Here is a 26,225-nt window from a genome sequence, read left to right as displayed (position 1 = left end):
CTTCCAAACTGATAAGCATTCAGCCACCCAAGTTCACTGTGAAAGAGAATTATTAAAAGCTCGCTCTGGTAGACTGTAGAAATGCCTTAGGACATGTAATACTTGGCTCAATAAATCGTCTATATACCTTTCAGTTTCTGTGCAACTGAAATGGTAAGGAAATGCTTTTTTTCAGAATGGATAAAGGTGGAGAACAGTTTTTAAAAAAATATTTTTGTTTTCCTTTTATAGTATGGGCGAACACCGTTACATCTGGCATCAAACAATGGAATTCTTGATGTTGTCCGGTACCTCTGTCTCAGTGGAGCAAATGTGGAAGCCTTAACATCTGTAAGTATGACTTGGTATTATGTTTGCTGCTTTTTAGCAGTTTTCTGAAATAATAAAAATTTGTTCCTGAACTATTAACACTTTGACTTTAAAATAAATTCTTGCACCCAATATGCAGCCTGTTCTGAAGAACAGTAAGCCTAAAATAAATTAATGTGGAATACAGTTCCCACCTTGTCAACAGTACTCTTGCTGAGAAATTAGCTGCTTTGTTTTCAGTAACTTACTTGTTAGTCATTTTTCCTGTGTGTATTGAAAACTTATAAATACCACTGTTTAGGTCATTTTGAAACTAGTTCTTCTGAAAAGATTTAAAGCTAAAAATAAAATGGTGTACATGTGTGGGAGGAAGAGTGAATGGATAAGCAGGCTTGCAGGTGAGCTTGTAAAGCAATTACTACTTCTCAAACCACCGATCTGCTCCACTGCTTCCAATCAGCGCCACCTGCTGTCTTTTCCCTCACACAAGGGTTAAGTGATGTTCCTAAAATTGGCCGCCTGAAGAATGGATGAAAAACAACTAGCTATCTCTCACATCACTGCCTGCACTTTAACTAAGTAACATATATGTTTTTCTGCATGAGACCCACACTCTGACGAACCAAAATTTTGTGTGCCTTTATCTGGCTCATCTAATGCTGTCAGGACTCTACAGCTAAAAGCCATATAACCTTTTTTGTAGGCTACAATGTTGCTCTAAAGAGAAATGCAGCTATAATTTACTATTAACTAGAGGTAAAAAATAGATATGTACAATCTATGTACCCACTTAAGTTGTTTCTGTGGTCCTTTTCACAGTAATTTAGAGCTAATCTACACATCAAAAGAATAATATGGTACAGCATCCAGGAACTGGACTACTTCAGAATACCAGTGCAGAATTGAATGTTTGATACTTCCACATTAAAAAATCCCTTCCTAATATAAATTCTCTCTCTCTCTCTCAATCTCTCTCTCTCTCTCTCTCTATATATATATATATGTATGTATGTATGTGTGTGTACACAAACACACTCATAGATATAAGTGTGTGTGTGCGTGCATACATGTGTGCATCTGTCAACTGATAACTCATATATCTGGTCCACAAAAGGTTGTGCCATAATAAATTTGTTAGTTTTTAAGGTAATAAAATATATTGTTGTTTGTGCTAAACATGGCTATCTTTCTACAAGTTTCTTCCTACTGAAAGCTCCCATGCCAGGAAGAAGGCACCATCTGTCTCTTTGACTTACTAGATATGGTTATGTGCAGGGAATTTTTGATGTGGAAGGAGGATTCAGTCATATATCTCCCACTGTAAGCATTAATTTGGACTTGAACCAAGAACCTCTGAGCATGGCAACAGCTCTTGTAGTGACTTCTCAGAATTACAGAATGGATGTGAAAGGAACAATATTATTGCTGCCAAGCTCCAACATAACTGCAGCCCCAGGCAGCCCATAGGTTGTCCTCCACCTGGCCTTGCTATTAAATGTTTCTAGGTCAAGCCTCTTTACCTGGCCAACAATGTGCATCCATCTCCAGCCTGCCGCTTTCCCTGTTTGTTTATCTTCATAATTCCACATCCCTGCTTCCAGGGGTCTCAGGTAGTTAAGTTTGTTTAGACTAACCTTCCCTAATCTCATACCTTCCAGGTGTGTTAGACTGCAACTCTGATCATCTAATCTCATGCCTTCTAGGTGTGTTAGACTGCAACTCTGATCATCTCCCACCCATCATTGCCGATGGACATGGTGATTTGGGATGATGGGAATTGTAGTCCAACACATCTGGGGGGCACGACATTGGGCAAGGCTGGTTTAGACCCTAGGTAGTGAATTACCTTGCCTTAGAGCATCCTTCCAGCGTGGCACTAGGCCCCTTCTGACAAAACCCTGGGATAATGCTGATCCCCAAGTTCAAGTAATCTGCCTGGTGCCCCATGCACATATTCTGAAGAGTACAGTCCCCATAACTTCCAATATTCTGCAGATGAAAATACGGACACTTTTGTGGGCTTGTAGACAATCACTATTCTCACAGCGAGAGGCACTGCCTGAGCCCAATCCCAAAACATATTGCTAGAGACTCTTCTCTGTATTACTACAGTACTGCAGTACATTACTGTCCGTAATAGTTTACTTTTTGAAGACTTAATGGTTTTTAATATCACAGTGGATCGAGTTAGATTTATTAGAGAATTGCAGGTGAAGCATGTTTAGCAGCATCTGTCTAGAACAATCCTGGCATTTTGTGTCTACATGCATCCATTTACACATGTCTCTATCAGGGTAATACTAATCTTCCTTCCACCCTCCGAGACCATGGGGTGAAATCTGAAGATTTCTACAGCATTTGTATACATACCCAAAGGCAAAATAGGAACAAAGTTTTATCAGGGGTAGCTTCCAGAAAATAGGACAGTTGGGAGCACATGAGGAAAAGAATGTGATTCTTCTAAACATGTAGATAAAGCCAAATTTAATTTTACTAAGAACGGAAGACATGGCAAAGGGTATGTCACCTTTTTTATCTATACCAAAAACATTAGATGTAAATGAATGTTGAAAAGTAATAAAATGGAAATCCCAAAAAGACAACATCATCCTTTGGTTATTCCTGCTCTTATGAATTTGTTAGCATAAACAGAAAAATCACATTATATGCTCATTTGCATGTGCGTATTTTCAACCATAATCTGTGCTGTATTATTTGTGCATAGAATTATTCACATTATTCTACTGGGGGATATGGAGGACTAAAGATAAATATATGCTCCAAGTTCCAGTTAAAATTAAGGTAGATGTATCTTGCCCGTCAACTGATCACAAGGTACTAACAGCCTTGAAACTACCTGGAGTCTGCCCAGTCTCTGAGAGAACTGTGGAGGAGAAGGATTCTTTTAGGTATCCAGGAAGCTGATTGCTACTGCTAGTAAGGACATTTAATGGGTTTCTTTGATAACCTCCACAAAGATATTAAAAGGGGCTGTACAGGTTGCAGCAGCCTGTTATCTCTGGTGCCATCTTCCTATATATATCCTCTTTCAATTTTGATCACTTTTAACTTTTAGGCCTAAAAACAGGAGATCGTGGAAGTTACTTTTTAAAGGGTAGGGGGAGATAAGAACTTGAAAACATTAATGTTATACAGCAACACATGTTCTGTTCACAGCTGATACAATTGAACACTGCATTCTAATATTCTGCACATACTCTCTTTATGTGATGGTGAAGAACAGCTAAATGTAGTGGATGGTTGAAAATGTATGGGCGGGGGGGGGGTATGTGTATATGTAGACCAAAAACATTGATTTAAACTCGTGGAAATCTCTCCTGATCACTAAGTAAAAAGCGAACATGCAGTCATGTTCAATACCAGCAGGAGTCCTCACTGAATTCTTCTATCCTAAAGTTATGTATTGCTGTGACAATGCACAGAGTGGCTTGGGAAGAAGTATTTGAGGCAAATGGAACCAAGTCATCTTACTATGTTCTATGCTGGTTTCATTCCTATTATCACAAATGATTGTGAAGTATTATGAGCATAGATTGTATATCTGCATGTCTCTGCAGTAGCCAAAATGCACTTAGGATGTCATGTAAGAGTGTGGTGTCCAGTGATTCAAGGGATTACATGCTTGATGGTGGTTTTTTTCCTGGACTTCCTACTGTGTTGCTTGTTCTCTTTCTCCCTCAAATTCTGCTCTCTTTCACCATTGGTAGTCCACAGTTGTGCAGTTGAACACTATGAGACTCTAGACCAGCATTGTAATCATAATGCTTCATCCTGACTTCATGTTTGTTTCCATTGCAACAATGATGTACCTGTAGGCTCAGTTTCTTAAAGGGAGTGCACACAGTAGTATAGTTGGAAAGAGGGAACTAGAGTCAGGCATTATTTGCATACAGCAGGCTTGGCTAAGCCAGAATCCGGCATGCATCAAATTTGCTGTGAGCTAGCTGGCAACTCCATACTCTCTGGAAGGTAAAGCAGCAGGAATACACATAAGCATGCTGCTAAATTTAAAAAAGTGAACGCTAATGTAATTGCTATTATAGCTTGATTAAGATGTGTAAGTATTGCCAGATAGCATTATATCCCATGAATATGGAGGCAATGTGTATATTTCTGACACTTTATTGTAACGTACATGGGTAAGAAAAGAACTGTGGATATGTGTTCAAGATCATAATCTTTTGCTTGATTTTAATAATCCAGAATAATTACCAGCTATTCACACCTACTCATGCATGATCACATGGATTAGAACATTACCAATAAGCATCATAAACCTGCTTTTTACAATTTTAAGCATTCTTTTGTATAAAGTAAGAGAAGGGTATAAAGTGCATTAATATAAGTTGCTTAAGTGATATGTAAGTGGCATTATGAAAGCATAGTTTTGGATAGATGGGATTGTGCTTCCAAATGGCAGGGAAAGGGGGTTCACTTTGATTTGAGTCCTGGTACTTACTTATTTCTCTTCATGTCTTTAATTTAAGTCCTCTAATACACTATCAGCTGGACCATACTAGTCATCCTATTTCAGAAAGGGTTATAAATAGAAGTGTTGGGGAGGGGGTATTATAAATCCTAGTTAGACTGCATCTTTGCCTGAATAAAAAACTGATAGGTCATCAAGGTATAGCACTGCTCGTATTAATGCGACAAAACAGTCACATTAATACAGTCCTAAGTGACTGTTGCAGTAAGCAATTTTTCTTATAGTTCATTTCATCTCAAACTGCTGACCTATGAAATGTAGGTAATTATAAGTCAAGAGCCAAATGCTGAAGACAGATTTGCTCTTCCCCTGAATTTGCTTAAGCTGTTTAAAGCTGTGCTGTCATTTCAACCACCACCCCCATCTGAAGTTGATAGATACATTAACCTGGAAATTCATTTTCCCATTCTCTTTCTCCTATCTAATGTAAATAAAATTCATTAGTACTTGCTTGATTTTAAATGTGCATAAACTTACCATCTTCGTGGCTTTTCAAAGATTCATATAGTTCATGTGCCATACCAGAAATGCATCACTTCAAAAAAGCATTTTGCATATTTCCTTGCAAATATAGGGGTAAACATGCCGCAAGGAATATAGTATTACTTTAAGCTTCTAAATATTAAAGCTTGCTGTTCTGTAAGATCAAGATGTTGAATCCTGTGAAAGATGGTATTCTGGATTTTTCTTTTAATGCTAAATAGATTAAACATTCCAGCTAAGATGTCACTGCTATTTTCCAATAAACCATTTGCTTCAGACAGCATTTGTTTTCTTTTCACCCTGAGAAAAATGGAATTATGGTACGTACATTTTATTTTCTCATGTGGTCAAGCAGTCATTGTAACTAACAGCTTGTCTTCTAACAGGATGGAAAAACAGCAGAAGATCTAGCTAGAGCAGAGCAGCATGAGCATGTAGCCAGTCTGCTTACAAGGCTAAAAAAGGTAAGTAAATGAATGAAGAATCAAGCTTTATTTCACTTTATCACTTCAGCATAAAACACTTAATTATATGATATTATACAAAATAACACTTCAAGAAACTAGGCTAAAAAACAATTGTCTAGTAATTCGTTGGCAGTAGTCACGTGAATTTTAACAAAATCCCCTAAGTGTAAATGGAATGTTGGACTTACCATGAAGGTTCCTTTTCTACAGTGGATGGAGGGTATTCTAGTCTGCGCCTCCCACTTGTTCCAGAAGGCAGATTCACATAAAGTTTAAGTCACGTTTCCTATGAGGGAGAGCACCTCCCAGTTTCAGAAATAAAATAGCTCAAAAGGCAAAAATATTCTCATCAAACCTTTCAGTGGGAAAAAAAACAGCAAGAACAAAAATAACAGATAGAGAAGGAAGAGAGAGAGAGAGGCACTCTCTGTGAGTCCAACCTCTAACTAATCTGAATAAAAAAGATCAATGAACAGAGAGAATTATTTCCCTCCCAGCAGCAAGACATAATCTCACCTGGATGGGTGACACTGTAGAAAAGGAACCTGCAGTGGAGGAGGGTATCCTAGTCTAGGGTGCTCCTGAGAAGTATTTCTTAGGACAGGCCTCTTGCTGGTATTCAGTTTAAGTAGAGACCACCCACTACAGAACTCTCCTGCCAAAGAAGCTTCAGCAGAAGCAAAGGTATTCAGCTTATAACAATGGACAAACAAGGAAATGGAAGACCAAGTTGCCACTTGACAATGTTGATCAAGGGAGCATTAGTGCTGAATGCAGCTGTGGTGGCTGCGCTCCTTGTGGAATGAGATGTAAGGCTCCCAGGGACAGCAGCAGTCGCATTCCCATAGCACAGGGAGCTGCAGGCTTTGATCTATTTTGAATATGTTGCCACTGAAACCTTTCTTCCCCTAGTGGCTGGGTGGAAAGAAATGAACAAAAAATCAGACAATCTAAAGTCTTTAGTACAGGCCAAATATATCTTGATTGCCCTATGTAAATTTGTGTCATTTCTTTCTTTTTGGTGCTTGAGGGTTGGGACAAAAAGAAGGTAAGATTAGTTCTTGAGTTTGATGATACACGCTGTTCACTTCGGGTACAAGGGTAGAGCCTGTGTGTAGAACTACATAGTCCTTATGAACAACGCAAAGTTCCTTTTTAGCTGAGAGTGCACTGAGCTCTGACACCCTACGTGCTGATGTGGTGGCCATTAAAAATAAAACTTTCCAAGAAAGACGTTTTAGAGGCACTGTATATAGATGTTCAAAGGGAGGTTTCACTAAGCCCTTCAAAACCTTATGGAGATTTCAAGAAGGGAACCTGTACATGGTGGAAGGTTGCAGTAAGGAAGCTCCTCTAAGAACTCTTCTAATATGTGGGTGCTGGGACAGGGGAACCTTCCTGTTACTTCCAGAAATGGTACTAACAACCGCAACCTGTCTTTTTAACGTATTAGGCCACAGTCCCTGAACCATCCTGTAGAAAGGCCAGCAAATGTTTAACCCCAGTGCTCAAAGGTTGGAATCCCTTGCACCTGCACCGCTGGCAGAAAGCCCCCCATGTTGTCTCATATATTTGATTTGTAGAGGCTTTGAGATGTTAAGATGGTGGAGACTACCTCTTCACTATATGCCCTTTGTTCTAATTTACCCCGTTCATTCTTCATGTGTGTAGTTATAACCAGCGTGGGTCAGGGCGAAACATGGTTCCCTAACTTATGAGATCTCTGGAAGGGCACGGCCATAGATCCTGAATAGACAGAGTTAGCAGGTTGGAAAACCACACTCGTCTGGGCTGCGCTGGAGCCACTAGCATAACCTCCACTTGCTCCAGATGAATCTTCTGAAAAAACCTTTGATGGGAAAGAGAGAGAGGTGAGGAGGCATACCTGAGGGTCTTGGGCCAGGCCACTGAGAGGTCATCTGTCTAATCCGCTCCTTCTGTGTAGTACCTGGACATGAACCTCCTCACCTTGCGGTTGGTCAGAGAGAGGAACCTGGAGTCCTAAATTGAAGGACTGTGATAGAGAACAGCTGAGAACAGAGGTTCCATTCACCTTGATCAACATCCTGTCGACTCAGCTAGTCCTCTTTCATACTGAACTGCCCCTGGAGGTGTTCCATTAAGAGAGTTGATAGATTGTTCCCCTTGAACAGTGGGCTGAAACTCCCATAGGGCTAGATGGACAGCCCAAAGTTCCAGCCAATTTATGTTGGGAGACTCAGAAGTGGACCGCCTGCCCTGAGCAATTGCTGAGCCACAATGGGCTCCCCACCCTCTGTCTGCTGAGATATATCAGTAGACAGTGTAGGGGCTGCTTCTTTGTTTAAGCAACTGCATGACCCAGACTTATCCTGTGAGGCTCCCCAGACAAAAGGCAGAATAGAGAAAGGAAGATAGTATAATGTATAAAAGCAGTTTGCAGGCGGAGCTCCACCAACACCCTGCTTTCTGGAGCTAGGCGGGACCGGAATTGGGAGCCACTCTCCTACTGAGCGAAGGGGACTTCAAATTTACGCAATTTTGGTCCTGTCTTCTGGAGCAAATGGGAGGAGCAACCCAGACTAGGACACCCTCCTCCACTGTAGGAAAATCCTTCCTTTTTAGATATCCCAGATGGAAACATAGTCATTTTCATGCAGTCTTACACCCAGAGGATTAATCAGTCCAGTATCGTGCTATTGGTGGTATGAATATTACCATGGTCAGCTCTGAAATGTAGCCTTAGGAACAAATTTTCAGTCCATGATTTTGGGCCTTCTCAGAGTGTCACAGTTCAGAAACCTATTCTTCTATTATGGAATGTTGATTTCATAGCTGACTCAAACTGCAGCACTTCTTACATGGTCTTCCAAACATGTACAATAAACAAACTCCATATGTTAACTGCAGAGCTGAAGGATAGCACACACTGGCCTTATCCATTGGCCAAGGGCCGCTGGGCGGCTGCCTCCCCTGCCTCGCAGGAAGAAAATCATAGCAAGGGGGAACCAACCTGATCTCATCCATTAGCCAAAAAATATGTTGCTCCAGTGCTTGCTTTTCTCTTCCCTCCCCTTTCCCTTTTGAATCATGTCTATTAGATTGTGAGCCAACAGGCAGGGACTGTCTTATCTTTCAATATCTGTACAATTAGAAAAAGTTAGGTGCGTTATAAGTATTTAATAGTGATAATCAGGCCCTATTCATGAGCTGGATCTGAGCATACAGGCAAAATGCTTTTTCCTGTCACATGTATAGAATCTACACTTGTACAACTCATGCACATTTAGACTGTTCACACAGGCAGTCACTACATAGAAATTGGGGACAGTAGCAGATGCAATCCTACTTTCCCCCTTTACTTGTTCATTGTACGCCATCGGAAGAATGTGTGAAAAATACTTGAATATGAATTATGAGCCTCAATGCTAGAATAAAATTGGGGTAGCTGGAGATTTGGGGGAAGCAGAAATGGTAAGTGAAGGTATTAAACAACTATGTATGATCTTGCAGACAAGGAACTAATATACTGATACAGCAAGAAAGAATAATGTTACTAAATGTATATAACACTGGACTCTTCTGGACAGCACTACCTTTTTGCAGAATTCCCTGCAAACTATTTTTATACCTAGGTACATTGCAGTTTGCAATGTATGGAACTGCTGTTAGAGCAAAAGAATAAAAAGCTTACTGCACACACCAAAGGTTCTTTGCCAGGTAGCACCACCATTTTAAAGAGAGAGGGAGTTTTATTTTTTGGTTCTAATGTTTTAATATTTTATTGTGGAATTATTGTATCTGTCTTCTGGAAGATGTGCAATTCATAAATATTATAATTAATAATGTGTCTAGAGAGGAGGACCACCTTTCCCTAAGGTTCTGGATCCAGGTTAAGAATTTTGAACAAGTTTGATAGATGTCACTGAATTAGCCAATATATTGAAGAAAACAGATGAGACATTTGTCCTGCTGACCTTTCCATTCAAGTGCACCTATGTCAAGAAAAATATCCGCATTCATGTACAGCATCATATCTTATAGTTCTCCTACTTTAAGCAGAATGCTCAGTCCTGCATAGCTTATTCTGGAAAACATGTTATGGGATGTCCTAAGAAGCAGAAGCATATTTAGTCTGACTTTTTTCTTCATACTTAGGTGTCTGTTTTGTTCTTTGCTTTCACCTTTAGGATACACACAGAGCACTGTATATCCAGCATCTTAGACCTACTCATAATTTACAACCAAGAATAAAACTTAAGCTCTTTGGCCACTCTGCATCTGGGAAAACCACTCTTGTGGAGTCTCTAAAGTGTGGGCTCTTGAGAAGCTTTTTCAGAAGGCGCAGACCAAGGCTTTCCTCAACAAACTCAGTCAGGTTTCCTCCTTCACCTTTATCTAATAAGCCATCAGGTACCACTTTAAGGATGTTTATGTTATAGCTCTTAATGAAAATAGTTACTGCTTTTAATCTTGGTATCCATGCATAGGGAAAGATGAACAAGTTTGTCATGGTGCCTTTCCAATGCTGAGAGAATATACTTTTTTTTCCTTGCTGTATTCATGACAGGCCTGATTCAGTTCCAGTAATGCAATATTCCATATCTATGTAAATTGGGAGTGTGGAGGTAGCTTTTGTGCAGGAAGGTAGTGTTTGCCATGTTAAAAAAAGAAAGCTGTGGAAGATGTGTGCACCAGCATTATGGAAGGAAGGAAAGATCCACAAAATGATAAAGTATCGCATGGAGGCAGAAGGGCAGTGGTGTTATTCGTTTTTGCCACATAGGTTCTGTTATATTTCAGTGGTACAGTGAAGTAGTACTCGGCCTCAAGAAATGTTTAAAGGCTCACAAAATATGGCAGGTATGAAGAGGCCTTGTCACTCATCACAAAAGGTGTCACTGCTCTTAACTACAGTTGACTACTGCAGGAGGAGGTGCATTTTCCTACTGCCGACATACTAGGTGCTAGGAAAATGCAATATCCCTGCACCAGATCTCCAGCCTTCAGCAAACACATCTAGATGCCTGCAACAAATTAACAAAAACAGTATATTTAACGTGGTGGCCTGGATAGGCCTTTCATAGCAGTGGTTCTCAAAGTGTGGCCCTGTAAGGTATGTAATTCACTGGATCCTTTAGATCCTTACTTTTTAAAAAAAAATGTCCTGTTTGTGAGCAGGACCATTATTCATTTTGGCAGATGTCCAGTAATAGACACGAGCACTATGCCCCATGAAGATCCAGATAGCAGCTGGCTGCTCACCATTCTCATGGAAGAAGTGAAAGCCTGGAGCTGCTGTGTCTAGCCAGATTTACAAATAAAATGCTTGCCTAATGCACCTCCTTCAGTAAAAGTTACTATTTTGATAAGCGGGAGCTGATCCTGGTTATAATTACAATTACAAGAATTTTATTTGTGAAGGGCTGGAAGTATAACCAGAAACCTAGTAGAACTGAATTAATCTTAAACTGCGTTAACAAAGCATAGTGGATAGGATAAAGGGAAGTAATAGTTCTGCTCTATTCTGCATTAGTGAGGATGCATTTGAAGTACTGTATCCAGTTCTGGACACCACATTTGAGGAAGCTCATTGACAAACTGGAGTGTGTCCAGAGAAGGGGACCAGGATGGTGAGGGGTCTGGAAACAAAGTCCTATGAGGAACAGTTGAAATCATGGGGTATGTTTAGTCTGGAGAAGACAAGATTAAGGGGAACACAGTAGTGGTCTTCAGATATCTGAAGAGCTGCCATGCAGAAGATGGAGCACAGTTCTTCCCTGTTTCTCCAGAGGACAGGACTAGAACCTGGGTGGAAAGTGCAGGGAAGCAGATTTTGGCTAAACGTTAGGAGAAACTTCCTAACAGTAAGAGGTGTTTGACAGTGGAACACACTGCCTTGGAGGTGGTAGACTGTTCTTCATTGAAAGTGTTTAAGCAGAGGTTGGATGGCCATCTGTTGTGCTGTAGTTTCATCTTGCAATGTAGATTCTGCACTGAGCAGGGGTTGGAAGATCTCCCTCTGATTCTAATTAGGTAAATGTGGGATCAACTTGAAATGGTTAAATGAACTGTTCTGCAGAATACAAATTTTTTAAAAATACAAAGTGGTAATAGAAAGGTTTCATATATTTCAGTATATGAAACAATGCAATGTGTTTAAATGACAGAGATAATGGTTTTGTGACTCTTAACAGCCTTCCCCAACCTGGTGCTCTCCTGATATTTTGGGCTTCAACCTCCATCAGCCCCAGCTAGCATGACCAATGGACAGGAATGCTGGGAGTTAGAGTCCAAAACACCTGGAGGGCACCAGCTTGGGGAAGGCAGCTCTATAAGATTTTTAAAGGATATGCATTTAAAAGTGTATTTTTATTTATTATTACATTAATTATTAATTAAGGTTGTTGGTAGGAATAAGTGTATTCATTGCATAGTTAATGAATTTATGTGTATGCTTTAATGTAGATATATGTCTTTTAATATGTCTGTTTTGTAAAATATACATATATTTAGTATAGAAAAAACAGTTAAGTTAGAAAAAAGAAATTACATTAACAATAATACAAAAATACACATAAAATAGTAAAACTAAATTTCACATTTGGGTTCTTTAATAATTGTTGGGTGAATCGCTTAATGTCCCACCTTATGCTGGTTATTTGTCTTTCTTCCTTGATGGACAGTCTTAACTAATGGGTATATTCCTTCACTTAAAATGAAGAAAATCAAGTTAGATTAAATCTGATTGGGGCCCCGCTTATGCCCAGGAGGCAAGGGACATCTCAAATGGTCCAGTTTATTCACCTGCCATCTTTTTCAAGACATGTGAACAAACAGGAATATCTAGGAAGACGCTTGGCTCATGGGCATTAAGCATCTCAAATCAGATTTCATCTCCCTTAATTCCAAGGAAGGAAGCTCATTCCATTGGAGAAGACTGTTTGCCTCCTAAGGAAGAAGAAAATGGACTCCTTGGTAAGTACCTATCCTCCCTTGGCGTTCATATTCCTTAAAGAAGAATAAGTTAAATTTATCAAGCATTCTGAAAAAGTGACTTTACCCCTGTTCACATGAATGAGAATCCTTAGAATAAAAAAATAGTATTAAAATCTGCTTCTGTTTATGCCTTCAGAACAGTTAGTAGTGTATTAATTAATCTGACCACTAGAGGAGGGTAGTTGAATACAAAGGTGGCTAGATGTCCTTAATATTTGTGTAGCTTCTATGAATCTATCAAAGGTCCTATGTATTTTATCTTTCCACTATATCTTTATAGCTAAGCTATGTATTTTTACAAATTCATTGTACAATGGTCAGGCTCCTTAATGCTAGAGAAAGCATACTGGTTGAAAGCACTGTATCAATTTGTATAGATCGTATAAAGTTCCTCTGCTTAATTTCAGAAGATTTCCCCTTTCCACTGCAGCCCCAAACAATACAGCCCATTCTGTTCAGGAGCCGCCTCCACACCCCACCCCTCTGGAAAGGTTTTTTGGGGGGTACAGAGGGGTGAGGGGAAGATAGGGTCAAGCTGACTTCTCTTCATGCAACTATTGGAAACAACCCAAGAGCTTTAAAAACGTTATCATAAGCCTTCCACAACCTGGTTCCCTCCAGATGTCTGTACTATAACTTCCATCTTCCCTTACCATTGAAAATGCAGTCTGTAGCTAATGTGAGTTCTAATCCAAAACATGTGGAGGGCACCAGGTTGTATACATATACACGATGAGAGAGAGAGAGAGAGAGAGCGCTTTGGTGTAATAAGTCCATCCAGCTGGCAACTCTGCCTTTTTTGGTCTCTTCTTTTATGCCTAATTAAGTAGGTTTGAAAAGACCTCCTTTGTCACCAAGGGGCTATTCCAAATAGCTGATTCATCTCAAAGGAAGATGGAGGTCTTTTATTGTGACTGATTGCTGTACACTTTTCAATTCTAAAGGAGAATATTCCTGGCAGTTGCTAATATTACTAGCGGCTTGTTTTCCTTTCTGAATCGGCTCTGTCTTAGCCTTTAATTCCACATTATTTGGAATAATCTGATGGTAATTTTTTCAAGGTTTTCTAATCTTTTATTTTATTCTTTCTGTGATTCAGTTTCAGTAAGTATTACAAATCTGTATCCTGGCTGTGAGAATGTTAGCGTGAGAAGCCGGAGCATGATGTTTGAGCCAGGCCTGACCAAAGGGATGTTGGAAGTATTTGTCTCGCCTTCTCACCATTCGCACTGCTCAACAGATGACCAGTCTACCAAGGCCATTGATGTTCAGAATGCTTATTTGAATGGTAAAACATGAACTTCGAAGCATAATTGTTTTCTTTTAATGTAATGGGCAGGATCCTTAGTGCAAAATTATTCCACTCTGAAATCCAATTTAATGATTACATTGAATATTTTCAGTAACTCAGTATAAATTTATTTTTTTTTAAGCCAGGGGTATGCACCCTCTAAAGCGCTTCATGCCCAATTTTAGACTCACTGTTGTTGTTGTTCAGTCGTTCAGTCGTGTCCGACTCTTCATGACCCCATGGACCATAGCACGCCAGGCCTTCCTGTCCTGCGCTCTCTCCCGGAGCGTGCTCAAGTTCATATTCATTGCATCAGTGATGCTATCTAGCCATCTCATCCTCTGCCGTCCCCTTCTCCTTTTGCCTTCAGTCTTTCCCAGCATCAGGGTCTTTTCCAGGGAGTTTTCTCTTCGCATTAGGTGGCCAAAATATTGGAGCTTCAGCTTCAGTATCTGTCCTTCCAATGAGCACTCAGGGTTGATTTCCTTTAGGATTGACTGATTTGACCTCCTTGCAGTCCAGGGGACTCGTAAGAGTCTTCTCCAGCACCACAGTTCGAAAGCATCAATTCTTCGGCACTCAGCCTTCCTTATAGTCCAGCTCTCACAGCCATACATTACTACTGGGAAAACCAGATTTTACTTTCTTGGGCTCCAAGATCACCGCAGACGGTGACTGTAGCCATGAAATTAAAAGACGCTTGCTCCTTGGGAGGAAAGCTATGGCAAACCTAGACAGCATAGTAAGAAGCAGAGACATCACCTTGCCGACAAAGGTCCGTCTAATCAAAGCTATGGTTTTCCCAGTAGACTCACTGTAGCAGCACACTAAATCCTAAGTACTAGTATTGCTACTTTAAACTGCAGACCTGTGGTCCATAGGAGGGTGTCTAAGGGACGTCCCTTAGACGCCCCTCTCTTCCCAAAGAGAGGGGCGTCCATGGGCATAGAAAGAAGTCTGCCCTCACAGCCTCCCCTCCATTGTGGGCAGAGAAACCTCTACTGCCCTTGCTACTCTGCCATTGGAGCCCCAGTGGCAGTACTGGCAAAAGGGGTATTTCAGGGAAGGCTTTGGATTCACCACCTCCAAAGCCCTCCCACACCCCTGGAATGTGGGGAAGAAAGCCCTGGAATAAATATGGCATGTTTATTTTCCATCCAGCTGTCCTCTCTCCCCCTTCCTTTTTCACTCGGCCCAGGTTTATCACAATGTAGTTGTAATGTCAGGATCCAGGATTTCACTGAGCCAAATGGTTTCTTGCTTGACCAAATCTAGTAGTGGTATTAAATTTTCATCAGGAGTTGTGTTTATTAATGGAATCCCAATGGTGTGATTTAAATTCCTGTTGGCTTTGTATATGCATCTCTAGGATGAATACAGGTGAAAGATGGATTTCTCTGCCTGATAAGGTGTAGACCCCTTTAAAGCATGCAAGGGAACCCATAGCTCAGGAACTCTTTACCCCAAGATATTCCATATGATGTCTGAACAAACATTATGGAAGCATTAGATCTGTTGTCCTTGAAGTATTCCCTGCCAGTGGATCTACTAATGAACAAGCACCTTGATGTCAGAGTAGACCAATGGACAGAGGACTCTGGCCTGCTGCTTAAGAAACCCTTCTCATTCAGCCAACCTGTGCCATCTTTCCAACCTGCAGATCTACTCTCATGGATAAATATCCCAGATGCTTGCTGATTATTAATTCTGCACAGCTGCCAAATATACCATGGTAGGGAGAAAGAAGGATAGCATGAGAATCCACCTCCCCAGGGCACAAAATTTGTCCAAAGTGCTATTGCTTAGTGGGATTGGATTCACATTGAAACTATGAATTTAGGGAAATTTCACAATTTTTGAAAGGGCTAATTTTGAAAATGCATATTGGGCCTTACAATTCCAACTTGAAAATAAGTGCACTATTGCTGTCAACTGTGGCCTAACATCTTCCATAGATAGATAGATATTTTATTCTTTTATTTTATTTTAGTCTGTCCAATAACCAATGTTCTCCAGGCAGATTCCAAACAGTTAAAGACTAACATGGTATACAAACAGATAAAGATAGATAGTGATAGATAGATAGATAGATAGATAGATAGATAGATAGATAGAGTTGATTACACGAACTAAAATGTTAGCTAAAATCCTCCAGGCCTGGCAAGATCTTATCTCTGATTAATAATAGCCGAAGATTCATATTAATAACTGAAGTTCCTATTCCGTTGCAAAATATTACAGTTCAGGGATTTCTCTGGATTTACCTTCTTCCTTGGATATATTTATTTATAAATCACTTTAGTTACACTTTACCAAAGTAAAGATGGCACAAATGCCTATTGCTCTTTGCGGGACAAGGAACAAACTGATGTTTCTCTTATCTTCATAAAAAAAATAAACAGCAAGATAAAGACTGCTATCAGTGTCTGTCTATACATTGGCAATTAGCAATCAGCTATGACTATTACACTCTCACTGTGATTTTGCAAATTAAACATACTAGGCATTTTCAGTCCTGTGAAACAAAATGGTCAGATTTGATTTTTTTTTTTTTAACACAACATCTTCATTCTGTTTTTACACCTGATATACCACTGTAAGGAGATATTCATGAATGAAATAATATATTTGATGTTGTATCAAGCCAGAGAAAACTGGTTAAGGGTGCAAACCTATGCATGTTTAGACAGGAAAAAGTCCTACAACTCACAGCACGTGCTGCCGAATGCTAGGAGTTGTAGAACTTTTTTCTGTCTAAACATGCATAGAGCTGTGCCCTAAACTATTAATCTAATATTAATTTTAGTACTAGCCTTTGTTCTATGAAAGTCGTAACAGGCTGTGTTTCTGCACAAGGTACTGTTTGTTTTTGCTGGGTTTACTGTGGCATGCTTTCTATAGTTTGCATCAGAAAGCTCTGAGCAGGGCAGAAATTTGTCATCTTGTATAACATACACTGTGGTCCAAAACCTTTGAGCTACTTCTGTGAATGAGCCTATCTCAATCTTACACCCAGTTACACATCAGTGGAATATAAGCAAATGTTACTGGGAATGGGATTATGGCCTCTGTTTCTTAAAATGTGTGTGTTTATTATTGCTTGTTCCATGTATTGTCTTGATGACATATGCTTGTTTATTACAGCAATTGGTGATTTCAGTGTGTGGGAATTCTCTGGCAATCCTGTGTATTTCTGCTGCTACGATTATTTTGCCGCAAATGATCCCACTTCAGTTCACATTGTGCTTTTCAGTCTTGAAGAGCCTTATGAAATACAGTTGAACCAAGTGACCTTTTGGCTTAGTTTCTTAAAATCGCTTGTTCCAGTTGAAGAACCTATAGGTATGCTATAAGTACTTTATCTCGACCAGCCTTTCAACATGTGAGAGAAAAAGCGGTTTTTCTTCAGAGTTTTATAGATCATCTATGTTGAGCCATGCCATGCATCTTAGCACTCTGGTGTCATGATTTATACCAGGGGTAGGCAATTTGTGGCCCTCTAGATACTTTGGCCTACAATTCCTATCATCTTTCATCATTGGCTATGCTGGCTAGGGCTGATGGAAATTGTAGGCCAAAACATCTGGAGGGCCACAAGTTGCCTACTCTTGTTTTATACAAATGCAATGGAGTTTTTTGCCATTTAAATTTTCTTCATAAATGAGATCCCAGGTCAATACTTAAGCTGGCCATGTTACTTCGAGAGAGCAATCCTATGACCCCAAGACAGAGTCTGTGGGGCATAGGATATTAAGGACTCCTCAATCCAAGGTCACAGACAGCATTCCAACCTCGGACCCAGGAGTCTGAGCTCCCCTCCCCCTTGCAGCTGGTGTAAAGAGATCTGCTCAGGCTGCCTCTCCAAGGTCGCAAAGTCAAGGGAAAGGGGGCGTGCCGGTGGGGAGGGGAGGGGATGGCTTATGCCATGTCCACAGGCCTCCCCAGCCTCCTTCCCCTTCCCTCCCTGATGCCTTTGCTAAATAAGTGAAAATGCCCATGTAGCTAAATTGCAGAGAGGGAAATGCAGCAGAGGGAAAGATTGTCTCCCCTGCTCCTCCTGCTCTGCATTGAATACTTGTAAGCCTCCAAGTTTGGATGCTTACAAGTATCAAGGACAGATACAGTAGGACTGTGACCTAAGTTACTTGTAAACCCTTTAATCCATCTCTTTTAACCAACACTATTCATTTAGCTTTATTGCGATGAAGCACTCTTCACCTACTGTGATAGTCCGTTAGAAGAATAAAGTCAAAATGTCAGGCTTGGCTCCATCTACTAAAAAACTGTCCAAAGCAGCAATGTTGCTAAAACATGTCTGCAACAAAGACATTAATTAAATGATCAAATTATCCTGGGACTATAACATTTTCCACTGCACAATCAATGTGAGATATGTCCTATTAATATTCTAACTAATGCTAAAGCTATTTATCAAGTAGTATTCTGACTTAATTGGCCAGTATTTAATTGGCCTTCCTCCAGATCAGTCAAATACATTCCTTTTCATTACAGCATTGCATAAGGAATTCAAAGACTTCCTAATGCACTTCCTGTAAAATATATTTTATATGAGAAGATTAAATGCATCAACAATTTTCAGAAAATAAATACTGAATCTGAAAACTAGTGTTATACTTTCTGCAATCACTGAAGTGCAAGTTCAGTTTCTATGTCTTTGAAAAAATATCAGAATTTTGAAAAATCTGACAAAATTCAACTAACAACATTTAAATTCATTCTGCTGGTCACTCTGCAAACAACCCCCTTAAACATGCTAACAAACCATTATAAATTACTGATAACATTTTTAGATTTCTTTCTTCAACAACCAAAAGTTGTTTATGCAGAGCCAGCAAGACAACCTGATCAAGCCTCTTTACACGTGAATAAAGCTCTTGAATTTCCCAGGGTTTCCCTCTTGACTCCAAAATTAGAGACAACTGAGTGGTATCTTATTGCATGCAACACTATCCCAGTGTTAAAGTCAAGTGTGTGTGTGTGCGTGTGTGTGTAGTGTGTGCTGTATATAATGAATACAGATCAGGTATGGATTGGAACCAATATATTCATCCGGTGTATTTGAGACATATAAGGGGCATAAAATAAAATCCAGGGCTATATTAAGCATTCTTATGTTCCAGGGAAATCAAGTAGGCTTATCTGTGTGTTTGGCATATGGTAGTCCGCTCTCATGTTGATTTTTGTGGTATTACCGTTGAGTATTTGCCACAATACAGATAAATGCTACCAAGTTAAAGTCAGTATTTTCTAAAACTTGAAAAAATAAGTTTTTTTTCCTTTTCCCGATGATGTATAAGCAAACAACTGTACAAACATGTGTTCAGTGCTGTTACCTCATTCATGTCCCATTTGTATCTTTCTTTCTTTCTCTCTCTCTCTCTCTCTCTCTCTCTCATTCTTTTTCATGGTATCTCCCAGGCTTTCCTACTTAACTCTCACATAAGTGAGAATTCTTTGTTTGTGTAAGTACTGTAAAGTTGCATTCATACCACCGTATGAATGTTTTTAGATCATTCATTTCCTGCCTATAATAATCTCAGCCATAAATCCCATCTGTACTACTGTAGACTAGTGATGTCAAGGATCTTTTTTAAAAGAGGCTGAATAAAGCATTGCCACTCCACCAGATATATATTTAGTTTGTAGTGAAATAGATGGCTTATAAAGAGTAACTGCGATTTGTAATATCTTTTCCCTTCTTATGCAATGGAGCAGCAATATTGTTTGAAATGATGAAATATTATCATGCTAGGCAGAGTCAGTCTCCGTAGAAGCATATAATCAATCCCTGGCTCAATAAAAGAATGAGAAATCTTTTTTTCTGAAGCATTTGGAGGAAGGCTGAAAACCCCGCCGCATGTTGCATTGGTGGCTACTCATGCTGACATTGTCAACCTTCCACGCTCTGCTGGAGGAGAGTTCCAGTATGACAAAGATACATCACTTCTGAAAGAAACTAGGAATAGGTAAGTGGAGGAACACAGTATAAAGCATGGGAATGTGTGCCATATTAAGAAATTAAGAGAGCAATCCTGTGTCCCCTAAACAGAGTCGGGGGGTCATAAGATAGTTTGGATTCCTGGATCCAAGGTCAGAGACCACGCTCTGACCTCGGAGCCAGGAATCCAAGGTCCCCGCCTCCTCCACCTCATAGCTGGTGCAGAGAAAACCGCGTTGGCTACCCCTCCGAGCTCACAAAAGTGACCTCATAGAGGAGGGAAAGAGGGTGGTTCTGTGGATGGGGAGGGGAGGAGACTGGGAGGCCAGCTGACAGCATATCCCCAGGCCTCCCTAGCCTCCTTCCCACCTGCTCCGCAGAGCCCCAGTTAGACTGGCAAAAAAGCCCATCTAGCAAAAATGCAGCACAGGAGCAGCGTGGAGGCGAAGATCACATCCGTCACTCCTCCCACTCAGCATTGGACGGCCATAAGCCTCTTGAGTTCAGAGGCATACTGCCATCCATATAACATATTTTAAAATCTTCATGCATATGCCAAGACCTTGAGCTAAATTTAATTATTTGGGTTTTTTTAGAAGACTGTACTTATTTATGCACAAGTAAAGAAAATCTACACTTAAGTGTACTGCTGTCTTTCAAGATAGGAAAATGTGCTGAAGCAAACTTGGGCTGATATACTCTCCCCCCACCCCCACCCCATGCACAAACAGAAACCAACAGCTTTCACTATCAGTTTTGAATAAACCTTAGTTTCCAATTATGTTTGAACTTGGAAATCTGTGGTTTATTCTAACTAAGATTAGTTCAAATGATGCAAAATGAATACATGGTTTTCAAATCCTGGTTTGTTTGAACTAAGCACAGTTAGAATAAACTGCAGTTTCCCAAGAAAGTGCAGTTTTTTCAAAACCACAAGTGAAATCTTCCATCTCCTCCCATCATGTGTGGAGAAGGGAGGGGGACCATCGCAGGTAAACTGAAGCAGCCCACAAGTTGCCTCAGGCCGTAACCATGTGTACACTTACTTTGAGGAAAGTCCCATTGAATGTGGAGGGACTTATTTCCAAATAACCAGGCTTAGGTTCAAGCTCTGCAAGTCTGTTACTAAATATGTGATATCAAGAGATACCTTGATTTGCTAATTTTTTTGAGTTAAAAACTGAGTAAGAATGAAAAGGGTAAACATGGGCTCTGGAGGTATAAAATGATAAACAGTTTCTCAATTGTTGTCCTTTTAGGTTTGGGAACGACCTTCACATTTTGGACAGATTATTTATTTTGGATGCTGGGGCATCTGGCTCAAAAGATATGAAGATTCTCCGAAACCACCTTCAGGAATTACGCAGTCAAATTATCTCTGTAAGTCATGTCTCTGTGGCCAAGCCTCTTCCAACTTTGAGTATAGGTTGGATTATAAATTTGCCTTACTGGTTTTGGGGGCAGGGAGCAAATAAGAAATATGAGTTGAGTGGCAGTATGGGATAGAATGGATTCCTTTAGTCTCTGAGTGCTCTCTGGCGCTTAGCAAAAAGTATTCAATTGGTCATGAGCCAAAATAGGGGGGGTCTTTTTACTCCTTGTAAAAAAGGATGAGTAAAATTAGACTGAAAATGTATTTCTGATTTTACAAATTACTTTTCTGATTTTACAAAACGTGAGTCTAATAAACAGTTACTTTATTCTTATATAGCATGCCTATACTACATTGACTCAACATGCCTCTACAATGTTGAATGTTGATTAATTCTTCTGAAATGTTTTGATTATCTCATGTGGCCAGAGCATTCTGTACCTATCAGTGACAGTATCCTTTTTATTTATTTTTTGTATCCTGCCCTATCTCCAGGGAACACAAGGTGGCATAAAGTGAGCTACTCTATTTTGTCCTCATAATAGGGATGTACGAAAGGCACTTACCTGGTCCCGCAGCTTGCTTCGCGGTGGGGGGGAGGTGCTTCGGTTCTCCCCCCGAAGTTCAGGCCGGGGGGGGAGGCGCCCCGCCTCGCCCGGCCGAAATTCAGGCCAGGGGGGGAGGCGCCCCGTCTCCCCGGCCGTGAAATAAAAAAGTGGGGAAAAAAACTTTGGAAATCTAGCTGTGATAGGCTAGACTTTGGAAATCTAGCCATGATAGGCTACGTAAATCGTTACGTAGCCTATCACGGGTGACTTTGGAAAAAAAAAAAAAAAGCGCGTACGCAAATGGCGGCACCCATGGGCGCCGCCATTTGCGTACGCGCTTTTCCCCCCCCCAAAGTCACCCATGGTAGGCTACGTAACGACTTACATAGCCTATCATGGCTGACTTTGGAAATCTAGCCGTGATAGGCTACGTAAATCGTTACATAGCCTATCACGGGTGTTTTGTTTTTTTTTTACTTTATTTTGTAATGGTGGCGGCGGCAGCCAGTCGGAAGACCGGCCGCCGCCCCCGACGAACCGCCGCCGAACTCCCGCCGGGACCCACCGCCGAGAGGGACATTCGAGGGAGGTAAGTCCCATCCCGGGGGGGAGGCAGGGGGGCGGAGAATTTCATCAACAATTTCGGGGGGCCGAATGCGTTGGCATTCGGCCTCCCTGAGATTCGTGGAGAAATTCTCCGCCATCCCTACCTCATAATAACCCTAGGGTAAGGTTAGTCTGAGGGTATGTAAGTTGCCCAAAGCCACCCAGTGAGCTTCATGACTTGAGTATGCATTTAAATCCTTCCTGATCCAACAATTTATGTAGCATAACATAATGATTCTCTCATGACTTTTATGTTTACTGTGATGATTGTCATTCTCACGTGCAACAAATTCAAAGAAGGATTTGGTTTGTCTGGTGTCCATACATTTTTTTTAAATGTAGGGCAAAATGTAGTATGTATACAAAAGCATAGGTTTCTGTGTTAACCAACTATGTCTCCTGTACTGTATAATTCTTTCCTCCTGTTCCAGTAAGAGCTTTTGTCAGAGGCAGAACTTGGGAGAGTTCCTACCCTGAAAAGTGCCCCAGAAATATTTTAAATAAATAATAAAATAAAGGAACTCTGAAGAATGGAAATCTTTTTAACGTATGTGTTGTTGATTCCTACTTCCATCTTGTTTAATTGATTGTAATATTATGATGGGAAGTGATCCACCTGGCCAAAGTCATAATCCACTAGGAATCCTGTTGGTGCTAGCAGCTATTCAGCTAAATCAGTGATAATTTTCTGACATTTTCAGTGACACTTCCTGCAGCATAAACATGGATTTTAAGTTCATGCAGTTAACTTGCTGAAATGGTGCCAAGAAACGATTACTGTTTTGTTCATGGTGCTATAAACTTTTTTCATTTAAAAAAAAAAAGTGCAAGAGCCTGTATAGATTTAATGCAAACATGTTGTTCTCTCTCTGTGAAACACCTTTCATATGAAGGAAAAACACTTGCTAGCTGTCCAGTCAAAACTGAGGATGACATGCCATGACAACATGTAAAAAGGATGAGCGTCAATGTTGGGCTATCACAGTTTAGGCTTTTCTTTATGCAGTTTGCATGATGCTTGGGCAGAAATGGCTACAGTACTTTGTGTGATTTGTGATTTGTTCACTTCATTCAATTCCTATAATCTTTTCCAGAATAATCACCTTGAAATGGGAATGACAAGATAACACAGCATGCACCTTGGGCAAAATGGACACATCAGCTGATACCACTAGTTCTGCATCATTTATGGCAGTTTTTTCAGAGCATTTCAGTTTTAGTATGATTCATGGTAAAATAGCATATATATGGCCAAATACAATTGATCTTCTATTCCGTCTAGGAAGTGCTTTGTTAATAAGACTCATTAATAGTTAATAAAGTTAATAATTTGCATTTTAGAATTAGAACTAATGTCCAGTACAATGTTTCTTACAGACATGTCCACCTATGACTCACTTGTGTGAAAAGATCATCTCAACCCTACCATCATGGAGAAAAATGAATGGACCCAACCAGCTCATGTCCTTGCAGCAATTTGTGTATGATGTGCAAGATCAGCTTAACCCGTTAGCAAGTGAAGATGAGCTAAGGCATATTGCCCAGCAGCTGCACAGTATAGGAGAAGTATGTAATCTGCATTAATACAGTGTTAATTGTTTAGACAACTTGTACTTTGAAGCTTGACCATTAAAAGAGGTCAACAAATTTTGGTTTGTAGCTGAATATAACTGAATATAACTCCTGAATATAACTGTAGCTGAATATAACTCCTGGTTCCCATTTACCGTTCTTCACCCCAAGACCTGTGTGCATGCCAAAGAACAATGTGGAAAAAACTGAACAGAAGTGTTCCAAAACTCAGCACAAGGACAAAGCACCCTTGCTGGGAATAGCACTTTTATGTCGCACTGACCTTTTGGAGCAGCAGAAGCAGCACAAGCTACTTCTACCTCCTCGAAAGCTCAGTGCTTTCCTACCTCTTCAAATCAGGAACTGGAGACGTTCATGTTGCACTGAGAGGGCTTACTACCATAGAGCGAAGGGCAGTTGCCACTGGCAAATGGATTTATGGAACCTTGGCCATCAGTGAATATAGATTTGCTTCTCATTCTTTTTTGGCAGTGCTGCTGCTACTAGCCCATATGGACAAGAGGTAAGAGAACCCAGCACTTCTCCTTAGCCACCTCTGACACCACTGCCGGCCAGCAGTCAGGGAAGCCTCAATAGGGCAGGAAGCCAGTGTGATGCCGCACTCTCCATTTTTCAGCCTGCTCTTTGAACCAGCAGCAGCCACTCAGCTTTATCAGGGTCCCCAATCTGGCAGAGAGCTCTATTCATATTCAAACGAACACAAGTAGAAAGTCCCTTCAGATCTTCCTGCTCAATGTGGGAGGTCAGGGACTGAGAGGCAGGGGCTGGCGTACACACAGATGTAGGGGAGAGACAGTATGCATGGAACCATTCCCCTGCCCACTTGAGCCCGCATGTATTCAGGAAAACACCTGAACAGAGCTTCTATTGACTGTGCTACACTAGCCCTCAGCCTTTCCTTGAAACTGGGAAACCATACCCAAATTCCCTCAATTTCAGCAGTTTCTAGGGGCATCATCATTCCTGTTTTCTATGCTAGGTTATTTTCATTGGGTTGAATCCAGCATAAGCCTCCCACAGACAGAAGAGTCCGTTCTGTCAGCAGGAGACTTTCGATCCTGCAGAGCTTTTCCACTGGCTGAACAGGTGAGAAGGTAATCTTCACCAGTTCCTCCTCCTGCTGCACTCCCCTGAAAATCTGCACCATAGAGTTGGGGAACTCTTCAGAACAGTGGAGGAGATGGTGATGGGTGTGCAGGGGAAGGGGGGATCAGTGAAAATTGCCTCCCTGCCCCCTTTCTGCAACAGGAGAGTACTGAGCAGAACTCTGCTTGGGGGATGTTCCTGCTAGCAGAATAAAAATCTGCATTCCAACTTTTGTATCCATGGAAGATTAAATATTGGATCCAAAGGTGCCCATGCACATGAGGAAGGTATCTTCCACTCACAAAGGGCTGCTTTACATCTTGTATTAGAACATTTTGTTAGAAAAACAAAACCTGCAGTGCAATCTTACTTATGTGTGCTCAGAATTAAGTCCTATTCAGTTCAGTGGGGCTTACTCCAAGGTAAGCATTTATAGCAGAAGTGCAGAACCTTATGCCCAGGGCCCCAGTCTGGCCCGCCAGAGTTCCCCAGTTGGTCATGCCTCCCCTGATCACCTATTCTTTGGTGATTTACTAGCTTTTATGCAGTTTTTTTCCATTCTAAAATGCCTCTTCTACAACTTAGTTATTTCAGTAAGAACTTTAAGCTAAAATATGCTGGTAGTTTTTCTGTTTTGGCCACAAACCTTTTGCCTTTGGCCCCACGCACCATTGGAATGTAGCATCCAAGAGCAACTGTGAAATAGTTTGGCCCTCAGGCTGAAAGAGGTTCAACATCCCTGGTGTATAGGATTGCAGAGTGAATCCAACAGTAGTCTTCCACTTGTGAATGAATGTTTTGTTGGTGCCTGAGCACTGATATAGGACCTACTTATGAACTCTTATTCACAGTGAACTCTTCTGCAGGTTGTTGTTCAAGCATTTGCAGAGCATAAGAGCATGCTATTTTCCTTCCACTTCTGGATCTCTGTATCCAACACTATGTATTATTTTACTGTCATTTACCTATGATTGGCTAATCAAGAAACCATGATGACTGCAGATCTATTCCTTTCTCTTGCAT

At 40.7% G+C, this 26,225-nt stretch overlaps 1 protein-coding gene across 5 annotated transcripts in view; it reads left to right on the top strand.

Moving 5' to 3' along the window:
* The window catches only part of DAPK1 (death associated protein kinase 1), a 105,814-nt gene that overhangs the window by 76,473 nt on the left and 3,116 nt on the right, over positions 1-26,225 (top strand). For all 5 annotated transcript variants that reach the window (XR_014787744.1, XM_084834145.1, XM_084834148.1 and 2 more), the window contains 8 exons: positions 232-330; positions 5,689-5,766; positions 9,939-10,161; positions 13,847-14,035; positions 17,183-17,380; positions 19,887-20,025; positions 21,257-21,377; positions 23,901-24,089. Coding sequence is in view for 4 of the 5 variants with exons in the window: in XM_084834145.1 (XP_084690271.1) it covers positions 232-330; positions 5,689-5,766; positions 9,939-10,161; positions 13,847-14,035; positions 17,183-17,380; positions 19,887-20,025; positions 21,257-21,377; positions 23,901-24,089 (1,236 nt within the window). In the remaining variant the exon portion in view is untranslated. The remainder of the gene's footprint in view (positions 1-231; positions 331-5,688; positions 5,767-9,938; positions 10,162-13,846; positions 14,036-17,182; positions 17,381-19,886; positions 20,026-21,256; positions 21,378-23,900; positions 24,090-26,225) is intronic.

This window comes from Heloderma suspectum, chromosome 2, assembly GCF_057233095.1.
Source record: "Heloderma suspectum isolate Gila_16-S chromosome 2, 16-S_ref, whole genome shotgun sequence".
Taxonomy (NCBI): Eukaryota; Metazoa; Chordata; class Lepidosauria; order Squamata; family Helodermatidae; genus Heloderma; species Heloderma suspectum.
This window is presented reverse-complemented; position numbering and strand designations above follow the sequence as displayed.